Source organism: Venturia canescens, chromosome 7 (genome assembly GCF_019457755.1).
Source record: "Venturia canescens isolate UGA chromosome 7, ASM1945775v1, whole genome shotgun sequence".
Lineage (NCBI taxonomy): Eukaryota > Metazoa > Arthropoda > Insecta > Hymenoptera > Ichneumonidae > Venturia > Venturia canescens.
Window position 1 is genome coordinate 14,897,327 of NC_057427.1, and position 12,343 is coordinate 14,909,669.

The window sequence follows — 12,343 nt, forward strand, 5'->3', positions numbered from 1 at the left end:
GCTAGTCGCAATAATTTTTCTTTTGATCAATTCGGTACCGCAGATAAATTTCTTTAACTTCATTGGACGTTTAGTTTCCATTTCAAGCTCAACGACTATTGTAGCTGTAATAATATTTTATGAAATCTATATTTTATTTATCGAGGAGGACCGAGTTGAAAAAAAATGTTTACCGAGAACAATCGAGAAAGTCGCATAATGCCGAAAATAAATGAACGCCAAAAGGATCACGCAAAGAAATATTTGGGATTCGAAAGTTAACCACGCAGGGCTTTGTGGACAGGCGTAATATTGAAATAACGTTAGAATATGATGATTCGGGCGATTCCAATTTATTTTTTTGCATCGTGCAAGTATGAAAAAGGGGTGGAAAGGCCCCGTTTCAATTTTAATCAACCCATTTATCACAAAAATAAAGTTTTACGAAAAAACGTGTATAGACTTATTTTACTTGACAGTCGAGTTGTAAATATCCGATCGGCTCAGCGACTCAGGTGTGATTAATTGTTTCCTTCTTATTTCGTAACTTTGCTCACGATCTCTTAATAATTCGAGATCGTCGCCAGGTGGGGACACTAATTTTCGTACCTGACGTAGTTGAAATTCATTTGCTTTCAAAATTGCTTTCAAATAATTCTATCTGATTAAAAACCTTTGAAAAAAACAATGAAATATTCGATTAATTCGGATTCCGGGAAGACATTCAGTTTTATTCAGACTTTAATTGAATTTCCCGGAATTTGTTAACTTCATTTTGCGTCTTGTGTAACGAGATCTTGAGTGTTATAGAATGGTTACAGTCGTGCAGATCGCACCATCCTCGCAACTCATACGTCAAATATGTAAATTAATTGGATTTAAAACGACGCAATAGCGATAAGGGCTTGGAATTTGCTTCCTATGCGAACAAAAGCTCTCCAAACAATTAAACCCTTAAGAAAAACTTGAATGGCACTGTACTGCAGTGCCAAACGATTGCGATCTTTAGAACGATTGTGTCAAAGGCGTAAATTGATTGTGATTTAAAAATCGACGCAGTACCAATAAAGACTTGGAATTATTTGCTTTCTACGAGGACGAAAAAATTCTCCAAACGATCGGCCACTTACGACGAAATTAAACGACTCCGATGTTGATCTCTGTATCGCATGATGCTCGACGCTCATTCGTCAATAGTGAAAATCGATTGGAACCGAAAAGTCGACGCAATAGCAATTAAGACTTTCTGGAATTCACTTCCAGCGCGTTATTCGATCAAGACAAGAAAAATGTTTCCAAACGACTGGGTCTTCGCGAGGAACTGACATTTTCATAATGTTGAAGTGACATGCAAACGTTTGCAATCGCACAGATCGCATGATGAACGGATTGATTGAAATTAAAAGTCGACGCAGTAGCAACAAAGCTTGGAATTTACTGGCAACGAGGACAAAAACTTTCTCGAAACGATCGAACCCTTACGAAGAATTGAAATGGCTCTGCTCGTGATTCCTGTATCGCATTATGATGCTCAAAACTCAGTCGCCAAATTGGAAATTGATTGAAATTCCCTAGTCGATGCAGCGTGCTTTTAAATCTGCTGGAAATGTCGTCGAGTTTAACAATTTCCATTAGTTAGTATAAAGTACAGTGAAGGTCTAATTTCTTTTCCGGTAAATGATAGTTTAAGGTCCCCTGATAACGACGATGAGCACAGATTTACAATTTTGAGTTTTTATGCGAGAGAACTCATAATAATATTAATTGTGAAAAATTTGTACGGTGTTCGAACTTCGGAAAAGTTTCTATCGTTAAGAAAATTTATCACAGATTCCGTTTCTTTAAAAAAAAAAAAAAAAAAAAAACACTACCTTACGGGGCTTTTGAATAAGGAAACATGAAAAAACTTGAGTTCTTGACGTGTCGAAAGCGGATGCCAGTCATTACGTTGGACTGCTGGTAACAGCTGATTGAAGTTCGGGCAAATTCGGGAATCGCGGGAATTTCGTCAAATTTATTTTTCAGACTGACTCACGTGCTTTTATTCGTCCAGTAGCTTCGCTTTTTTTCCATGAATTGACCATTCCTTTTTCTCGATACCGTGACACCGATATGAACTTTCTTTCGCACAATAAAAATGTTCTCTAGGTTATGTGTATATATCAAGTGTCACCGGTATCGACTCGATCATTAACTAGTCAAGTTGAAGTATAAATTTCATCTTTTATGATATTTTAAACGCATTTTATTAGATTTTTATGATATAAATATTCTCAATGTAAGTGTATATTAATTTGATTAATAATTTAGACTTAAAATTAATCAACACAAAGTGGTTGCAAACTTGACCAGTCATAGAACGGCCGAACTACTTTAAACACGCATCGAAAAGAAAAAAAAGCAGTTAGCGATCCTTACCTCCTAATTCCTCACTAGAAACGACTGCAACACCACCAATTGGCTTTTGTTGCCCGAAAAAAGAGAGAAAAGTACGAGAAGGCAAGACGAAATGAAAATTCATACAGTCGTAGTTTATGGCGATAAGAGTACGCGGCGCTATTCCGCGTGAGTTTGGCCATAAAAAACACGCGGTCCGCTAGAGGGCGCCACACGAGGGAATCACTCTGTGGAGGACGAGCGAGGGAGAGAGAAAGCGCGAAAGCCCCGTTGTAACGACGGGGTGTCGCGGCGGGGTGGCTCGCACGGCGCATCGCGACGAGTCACCGGCTCGGTGGGAAATGAGGTGGAAGGGGGCGGGGGGCTTAGCAGTGGGGAAAATACGCGAGAGCGTCAAACGTGTGTGCGCGTATGCCATTCGGTTCACTACGACGACGAGCTTTTGTCCGTAACAACGAGGGTTGTCGGCCTCGCGTATTCCTACGCCGTGTACAAATGTGTTTGTAACGCTTCTCCCGTTGCTGCTCCTCTACCCCTTCTCTTTCATCCCCTCCCCACCACTCTCCGCCGCCCCGTTGAGAATCGTAGGAAAGTACGAAGGAGGATGCACGACTTCAGTTTCAGTATCTCGTGAGCCGACCCCGCGAGAGGAGGCAGTACGCTCGTCGCAGGCGCGAGTCTCGTCACGACACACGCGCGTTTCTCGTTTCCCTCTGTCAATTCTTCCCCACTTTCCTCACTTCTCGGTATGCGGTAAGAACGAACATCTTTCAATCCCGAAAGTAGCAGATCTCCATCCGAAAATCTGATGTTTCTCTTAAAAAAAATAAAACGCCGATAAAAGGGGGGATTCGGAAGATAGAACGAAGGGAAAGGTCTTATTCGCTTGTTTCGGGACTACGCGGTCCCTCCACTTTTCCTACTTTCGTCTCACGACTGTCGTCCTTGAATAATGCCAATCCTTACGGTGTTGTGTCCGGTGAAAAGCACGCAAGGATAACTGCTCGTAGTCGTTTCGTCATCCCTCCGCATCCTCGCGATGTTCACCCACCTTTTGATATCCGCTGCCGCGATCTCATGTCGTATTTAGCGATTTTACACTTGTGATTCTGTGTCGTGATATGAAAATTCGTTATTTTGGTGTTCGGGAGTGAGTTAAGGCGGGTGCGCGCGCCCCGCGCCTATTAGTGTGTGCTCTCTTAACGTGGCCGTGATTATAATCGCAGCGGCGTGCATGTACACCTGTTGGAAACGCTGCGCTCTCCATTTAGTGCCTTTTTTTTCTTTCGTTTTTGTGAACTTCTCTTCGCCCCGCAAGAATCCCGGAACAACGCTACATCCAGTATGAATACATACGATGCGTGATTGTATTGTAAACATACACGAGTATATCTACGCGTATGGGGACGCGCATGTTTTCACATCGAAATAAAAACGAAAGGATTGCAACGGCGTGCTGCATTGTTGACTCTTGCAAAGTTTTTCGCTTCGACGAATTTCCAACCAGATTTCACAGCATTACCGCTCCAGGTATATTGATATTTACACATAACTTGTTATCGTTTCTACCCTTTTTCGTTTTATTTACACCTGATTTATGGATTTTTAGATTTTTCCAAGTTATTCGCGAGTTAGAATAATCATGTTTGCATCGAAATGTTGGAAATGTGTATTCACGGCTCGAGCTGCCAAGTGTACATACGCGTGGGTGAATTTCTCACTATTTTTCTTTCATTTCCCAAAGCGAGGCTGCGCCTCGCTCCCGCAGATTCGAAATGGAATTGGATATTCTCTTGTTCGCGGGGCGACATACTTTCGCCTCAAAATGATCACAACCAAACAATATTTCTCGGATTCATACGACATTCATTGTGCGTTTGGAGTACCCGTTGTTCCGAGTGAAGTTTCATCTTGATGGGACTTCAAAATAAAAAAACTTTTTCCATTGTTTTTCATGACGGTTACTCGTTAGATTTTAATACAGTTGTTACATTTTAACCCGTAGACACCACACTGGTGGTGCAAATTTCCACTTGGACTTTTCAACATTTTTCATTTCATCCATGAATGTATGGAATTAATCTTACAACGAGACTTTTCAGGGGTAACAATTTCTTGGTAATCGATTACAATCATTGAAAAAATTGATAAATCAAGTTTTATCATAGATCGAAGGCCAGATTGAAGAAGGGAATTTTGAAGTTCTAATTTGCACCAGAGTGGCGTCTACGGGTTAATGTAGGACTCTCAAAGCGGGGTTGGAAACGATTCCAATTATTCGATCGCAATCGTCACTTTCGCATTTTTCTCGATTATTCTCTTTCTCGTTTTCTAGAGATTTTCTTTATAATTTTCGACTGAATGCCACTTCGTTATACACCATTAGCTCCGTCATTGACAAATAAAAAGAATGGTGGATGATCGAATTTCGTTTTTGCACACGAGCAACCTTCTATGGGGAAGCTCAAAGTCATTGACTCATCGGTTTTTTTAATATTAAATCAACATCAAGAGACTCGTCTATATTTGAACTGCATTATCGGATTTTAGAAACATTCAATCCTAAGAAGATTTATCGGGTCGGTTTTAGGCTCGTACTATGACTTTCCACTCCGTTCGACTCCACTTTAAACATAATTCGTATCGTCATTGGAAGCCCCGATGAATCGTGCATAAATAAACTTTAGTATCGCCCACGAGCGTATTTTTTCGTGGCCCAAATTGGGGCACTCGAAATGTGGACGACGCTGAAGTTTGCAACGTTCAAGTCCAACGAAATAAACGAAAATAGCATTTGCAATTGACCAATTTTTTGTTTCACGAATCATCGTTGTAGACTGAAAATCTAAGAGTTGCAAATTAAGCAGGTAACAGAATTGGAGAATTACTGGAATTGTTGGAGAGTTTTTTCACATAATTTCGTTGGACTTCAGCGTTGCAAACTTCAGTGTCATAAATGTGGACTGATTCCTAACCTCTGAGAAGTCGCTGTTACATGGGAAAAGCTTTTGCTTCTCCCATTTTTCCAACTTTTATCGTTAATATTTCTTTTAAGCACTCGGTAACCCTTTAATGACGCTGAAGTTTCCAACGTTGGAGTCCAACGAAATGATCGGAAAAAACTCTCCAATAATTCCAGTAATTCTCCTATTTTGTTTCCTGCCAAATTTGCGATTCGTTGTTTTTCAAGCTCCACCCAACGATTCGTGAAATGAAAAATTGGTCAATTTCAAACGTTTTTTTCGTTCATTTCGTTGGACTCCAACGTTGAAAACTTCAGCTTCGTAACCCTTTATTTTTATCGTCGTTATGGATTCCTTACATTTTTTTCTATCTATTATTTAGTACATGAATTATTGAATAGAAGTGTGGTGATGATGGAATCTCCATAAGCTCCCGTTTAAATTTTACGATTTTTCAAGTTTTAATTCTTCGTTAAATGTTCGATAACCTCAGCTGAAATTCGCCAATCTATTCGCATGCACTTTTACTTTCTGTCATTTAAAATCAGTCATATTTGTGGAATATTCGGATTCGTGAGAGGAATATCTTAAGGGCTCATTCGTGTTTTTATGTATAAAGTCGGGTGTCCAGCTTTATGTAGGCCGATGCACAAGTACTTTTGTTTGTTTATACTCATGTTTATTATACATACGAATACAGTTTAGTGATAACACGAGGGCGTGAATTAATCATCAGCATGTTTCACTAAACTCAGACAAATTGCAAGCAATATAACGGGTTACTACGTGAAATAGGGAGACGAAGTGAGACAGAGTGCGAGTGCGTGTGTGAGAGAGAGAAATATTGGGGCAAAGCATTTGTAATATTTCCGGGTTCCTCGTCTGCTGATCGGGTGACTGCACCGCGCGCATTGGCCCCATTAATTCAGCGTCAACGACGCAGCGAGAGTAGAGCAGTGGGGGACCGGTTGGAGCCATCAATTTTATACAATTCGAACGGACGTTCGAATGTAAAAAAATGAAAAACAATAGTCTTCTAAACGCTTGTTTCTCGCTCGGAGTTTTTCCACTCGACGAGACTGCTACAAGTCGAAATTCGGTTAGAGAACGTTTTTTTTCGTTTTTTTTTTTTCATTAGAAGAGTAATCAATCGGTATATTCCCTGAAAAATATGCACCAGATTTTAGCATCCTTCGCTGTGGAACGAGAACTCTCTTTTTTTCGTCAATTTTATTATTTTTTTTTTCAAATTGCGAACAGATTTTGTTCACCGTAGTCAGCGTTTTTTAATCAATCAACTGAAATAGCGATTCGAGGTAATTTTGTATATTGCTATACCATGAAGCGATCATGTGCCACGGAAAATATGAATATATTAGAATAGGGAATTCGTACGTGAGTTACAATGCGCATTTCTGAAAAGCACTGGCTGGGTCTTCGGAAAATTTTGAATTTCACCTCGATGAGCTGCATTTTTAATTCTTTTCATTTTAAATTCACTTCGATATCCTGAAATTTTTTCACCATTTTTTTCATGCATGCGATGACGAAAGAATGTTTCTCTCACGATGAAAATGTCTGTGATTACTCGAATATCGGTATTTTGGTGAAACGCTCCATGTAATATTCAATTTTATTGATTGCTTATCGTTTAATTTGGAATAATTTTGTTGCTGAAAGTATTGAAAACTCGTACGGAGAGAATACGACACTGAAATTTGCAACGTTGGAGTCCAACGAAATGATCTGAAAAAACTCTCCAACGATTCCAGCAATTCTCCAATTCTCTTACCTGCTTAATTTGCAATTCGTAGTTTTTCAGTCTGCACCAACGATTCGTGGAATAAAAAATAGGAGAATCACAAATGTTTTTTTTGTTAATTTCGTTGGACTCCAACGTTGCAAACTTCAGCGTCGTCAAAAATGAATACTTTTCGTAATCTTGTCCCCGCAGCCAAATATAAAAAAAAAATTTCGAATCGCTGATTATCCACTGTTATTTATAATTCATTGAATGATTTGAAAGAATGCACAAACATGAAGGAGTACAATATAGGAGAGGTGATCTCAGGACGACCAGTAAATTCGTTTTCGACGTCATGCGAAAGATCCTATCGAATAACAATTCGAAATACGGAGGTCACGAGAATCGTATAGTCCCGATATGGAAAATGAGAAAATCGGAAATGTGTAATAACTAGTCACCGAGATGAGTGAAAAAGATAACGTTTCCGATGAGCTCGAGATGGATCGTGAGGTACACGTGACGCGACGCACAGATCGCTCCGGGTTTTCGTTCATAAATCTGCCAAGAGTCTTCCGAGTTTTATGGACGATGAAATTCCACGTTGATAGTCCCCTCCCCTCGTTCTTCCTGTCAATCCGGGGGTGGAATTGCTTTTATTCCCATCCCGCGATACCCGAAAGTCGCTTCAAGTATTCCTGTAATCTTCAATTATTGATCAAATCTCTTCCATTTCTTTTCTCTTTATCTCTCTCTTCTTTTCAAACTCCATTGAAATCTGTAGCCTCTTCATAGATTTTCACGCAAATAATACATGAAGCACTGCGAGACGAAATGGAAAGGTGCTAGTTATTGCGTCGAGGCTGAAGTTGGAGTTCAACGAAACCGACGAAAAAAACACTTGTAATTCACCAGTTTTTTATTTCACGAAGCATTGGAGCAGTCTGAAAAACTACGAATTGCAAATTGGACAGATAACGTAATTGGCGAATTACTGGAATTGTTGAAGGGTTTTTTTAGATCATTTCGTTAGACTCCAACGTTGTAAAATTCAGCGTCATTAGTTGCGCCGAAAACCTCGGTTTTTGCGAGTTAAAAATCTAAGCAGAGTAATAAATCTCTATTCCATTTCGTCGTTCTAACGTACTCGAATTCGCTAGCGATATGGGAACTCTGAGTTCGTTCGATCACTCGAAAGATTATTCTCTTTGTTGTTGTGAAAATCCGTCCTTTACGAGAATACGAATGACCATTGAAACTGAAATCGCGTAAGAATATAACGTCACCGCAAATGAAAGATGCAAGTTGTTCTCTGTCAGCGAATCAATTCTATTTGGGAAACATGCAAGTGTATTTTGTATTTTCCGTTGCATAAATAATGATCCTCTCTCAATCAGTAAAAGTTCGATCACGATTTGGGTGATTTTATAAATTGGATCTTATAAATTGTTCAACTCCATCGCGCAATGTTTGTTGGAGTAAAAGTAATCATAGCGACTTTTTAATGAGTTGAAAATTCTATAAGAGTTTGCACGGGCCCCCTCTATCGACTATCCTCAGACTCAATATCCTCAGCTTCTTGAATACTTCTTTAAACGTAGGAAAAGTTTCGACTTCTCACTTATAAGTCGTCGGAAGTAAGTGCTAAAGTTCCTGTTATTTGGCAGGTATACATATAAATTTATCAAAATTTCATGGCCTCGCGAATGCGAGCTTAAATTTAGGCGTCATCAGTTTATATTCGAGCCGAAAGCAGTTTATTTGGGAACTCGTGACGGATAAACATATTCCGGAATATCGCCAATAATTTCGATCGTAATGGATTTAGCGTCGAGAACAATCTCTCGTTTTTCCGCTCATCCGCAGACATCCGCAAAATAGCATCAGCAGAGAAGAGTCTTCACGAGCGTCGCGCAGAGTTGAACAAACTTATATACTCTTGCACGTACCCCGGGTTCCGCGTGTTTTTACATCATTTGCTACATAAAAAATGTTCACATATATTGCCAATGCGTTATGTGTTCCGATAAAGAAAAGTCCGTGGAACGCAAGAAAGAAAGAAAGAAACTCGATGAAGCTTGAAAGAGGATTTAGGGCTGGGCAGGGCTGGCCCGGGGAGCGGGCGAAGGGGGGAGAAAATAAAATGTATGAGAAAGTGAAATGGTGTGCACGCGGTGGTCGAGAACGGAATAGAAAGAAAATAAAAGAAAAATGAAGCTCCTGTTCACGGAGCTGTAGTCAGCGCCGCGAGTTTTTTTTTTTTTTTTCATATTTTATTTGTCTTATTTCTTTTGCCGAGATCTTCGTAATTGGTGGTGTGGCGAACCGCACAATGGGAAGAAGAGAAAATCCGATGTCGCGGTTGACAGTATATTTATATGTACGTTGTACTTATACACACGCACACGCGAAATATATATCAACGAGGCTTAATGAATGAACGGGAAAAGAATGATGGAAATACGTCAGTAGCAAAGAGGCCGAGTGGCGGGCGCGCGGAGTAGAAAAACCATACCAGGCCGTGAACCCGAAGTTTGCAACGTTGGAGTCCAACGAAATGATTTAAAAAACCCTCCAATAAATCCAGCGTGTCTCCAATTTCGTTCCCTGCCGAATTTGCAATTCGTAGTTCTTCAACCTGCATCGATATTTCGTGAAATAAACAATTGGTGGTCTATTACAAATGTTTTTTTTCCTTCATTTCGTTGGACTCGAACTCTGCAAACTTCACTACTAGGGCCTCATGAGGGGAGAATTTGAGAAGGGTGGATCGCGACGATACAATGTTGCCATATGCTAAACCGCGTTGAAAATATTAAGAATTTAAAAATGATAAGAATTTCATAAAATCAGGTAAATGTATTCTTTAAAAATACATAAGACAATGTACATTTTTTAAGATTTTACTCCCACATAGCTCTCGAGTAATTGACCACTAAAGTTCACGTGTAATACATCACGACCCTGACGTATGCAACGTTGGAGTCGAACGAAATGAACTAAAAAAACATTTGTAATTCGCCAATTTTTTATTTCACGAAGTATCAGTGCAGGTTAAAAAACGCCAGATTACAAATTTGGCAGGGAACGAAATTGGAGAATTACTGGAATTATTGGAGGGTTTTTTTTACGCCATTGCATTGGACTCCAACGTTGCGAACTTAAGCGTCATTCGACGACATCTCGTGCATAAGAACTTCGATTGAACGTTCAATTATTCGATAACCACGCGTGTTAAAAAAATTCGAAAAAAATTGTATTTTTATACTCGATGTCAAAGAACGTTGTCACAAAATTTGATCAAATTCTCATTATTTTGATTTCGTGATCCACCCTCCTTAAAAAGACTAAGGAAATAGAGATAGAAAGAATAACTAGTTTTGAAGATGGACAAACGGATGAAGAAAGAGGGCTGAGGAAGTCGAGGGTGGAGGAAAATGGAGGAGGGAGAGGTAGAGCGAAGAACGCCGAAGAGTCGGCGCTCGCCACGGGGGTGCAGTTAGAGGTCGGAGGCTGCGAGGGGGCGGGAGGGCCGGTTGTAACAGAAGGATCAAGTAGCAAAGTGTGCGATGGTTCGGGTGTGTATAAATGCTTGGATGGCTATATAGGTGGTGTAGGTTCGCATTAAATCACTCTGTTCGTTATTGCAGCGCACAACTGCCGGGATCTTGGTGCAGCGGTATAGGATTCTATCCCGCGTGGGCGGACAGGCGCGCGCGCGCGCGTGTGTGCGTACCTGGGTGTAACTGTGTTCATCGGGTTTGCCGGGATAGTGGGCTGGCGGCGGGGGAGGGAGCGGTATATCGAAGCGCGTCAGAACCGAGGCGACCCCCGGCGAGCGAAAGAAGAAGAGGAAGAAGAAGAAGAAGGAGAAGAAGAAACAGAAGCAGAAGCAGACAATTCGAAACCGAAAAAGCTCGTCTTCAGGAAGTTAAACCAGAGCCAACGAGTCGAGCGAGACTCGGGCCAGAACTCTAGAAAGGAAAATCGTCTCGCTGCTCTTCCCGACTCCTTTATTCAGGGGAAATTAAGCGACCTCTCGTGTCCGAGTTCGCATGAGCGCGCACACCCGCACGCGGGGAACAATGCTCGTCTGAAATTCTGTCCACATATCAAGGATCGATCAGCTACACACCTTACGCGATATACATATAAATACGTTGTATACTACAATGCTCGAATATATACAGGTCGTTGGAAGGAACAATGGTCGCAGGTACTCTCGCATTTACGCACGCCGGAATCGCAATAAATCGTAATATCGAAAGAACATCGACGTCCTACCGGAGGAGATACTCCGATTCGAATAGTTGCCAATTTGTCGCGACGCAATCCAACTGCGCTTCGGGACACTCCTTTTTATTCCGTTTCTCATTGTTGCGTCTGACATCTCGCGTCTCTCGATTGGGAACGAAACGATTCTTCAGTCACTACTCGGACGTTGGTGCGTCGCGGTGATGAACGCGACTTAACGGTCATGGGAAAGGACCCGTTTTATCGACGAACGCTATCTTCCTTTCGACGATTTTTTCCGACTGCTTAGATCGAGCCTCGGACCTCGTTAACTGCGAAATACTCGAGAATATTTATCCCCCAGGTGTATTGTCGAGACGAAGCCACGCTCCGCTACTTCCTATAGCCCGGACGCGAAAGCGACCGCGGGGAGCTTTTCCGTTAGCTCCAAGACCGACACAAAGTGTCGAAAGTGAGCTTTGACTCCGGGACTAAAACTCTTTGACTTTGAGACCGTTCGACCGATTAAAAAGTCGAGTAAAAATAACGCTGGGGAAGGACGAGCGGCAACGAGGATGAAAGTTGTCGCGGTCCCGGTTAAGCGGGCGGTGAAGAGCGCAGTTATATAAAAGTTTCACATTTTTTCGTGTCCTCCTGATTTTCCTGTATATTTATAGGATATCGCACCCACGAATATATGCACGCGACATATATTCGTCTACGTGTGCATTGTTCGGTGAGATATTCGAGTGCGCGAGTGTGTTCGGTGTGCAATCGGGTGCTTTTATACACCGAGAAGAAAATACGCGCTCGTGATAACGCGAGTGCCCGTCGACTTACTGAAGCGTCGTTCAAGTCGGTTGAAGTGATGCTGTGATGGGGCGCGACTCGAGTCTCTTCTTTCTAACCACCACGACCCTCGTGGGCACTCTACTCATCGTCGCATTATTCATCGACAATGTCGCCGGAACTCGTAAGTAAAAGACTAAACAAAACGCTTTATATTTTGACACTTTTAACGCGCCAG

General features: G+C 41.3%; 1 protein-coding gene across 1 annotated transcript in view; it reads left to right on the forward strand.

Moving 5' to 3' along the window:
• Nucleotides 1–3,031: 3,031 nt before the first annotated feature.
• tei (teiresias) overlaps nucleotides 3,032–12,343 on the forward strand; it is a 241,929-nt gene continuing 232,617 nt past the window's right edge. The window contains exons 1-2 of the mRNA XM_043423721.1: nucleotides 3,032–3,906; nucleotides 10,734–12,289. Coding sequence (XP_043279656.1) covers nucleotides 12,193–12,289 — 97 coding nt within the window. The 5' untranslated portion in view covers nucleotides 3,032–3,906; nucleotides 10,734–12,192. The remainder of the gene's footprint in view (nucleotides 3,907–10,733; nucleotides 12,290–12,343) is intronic.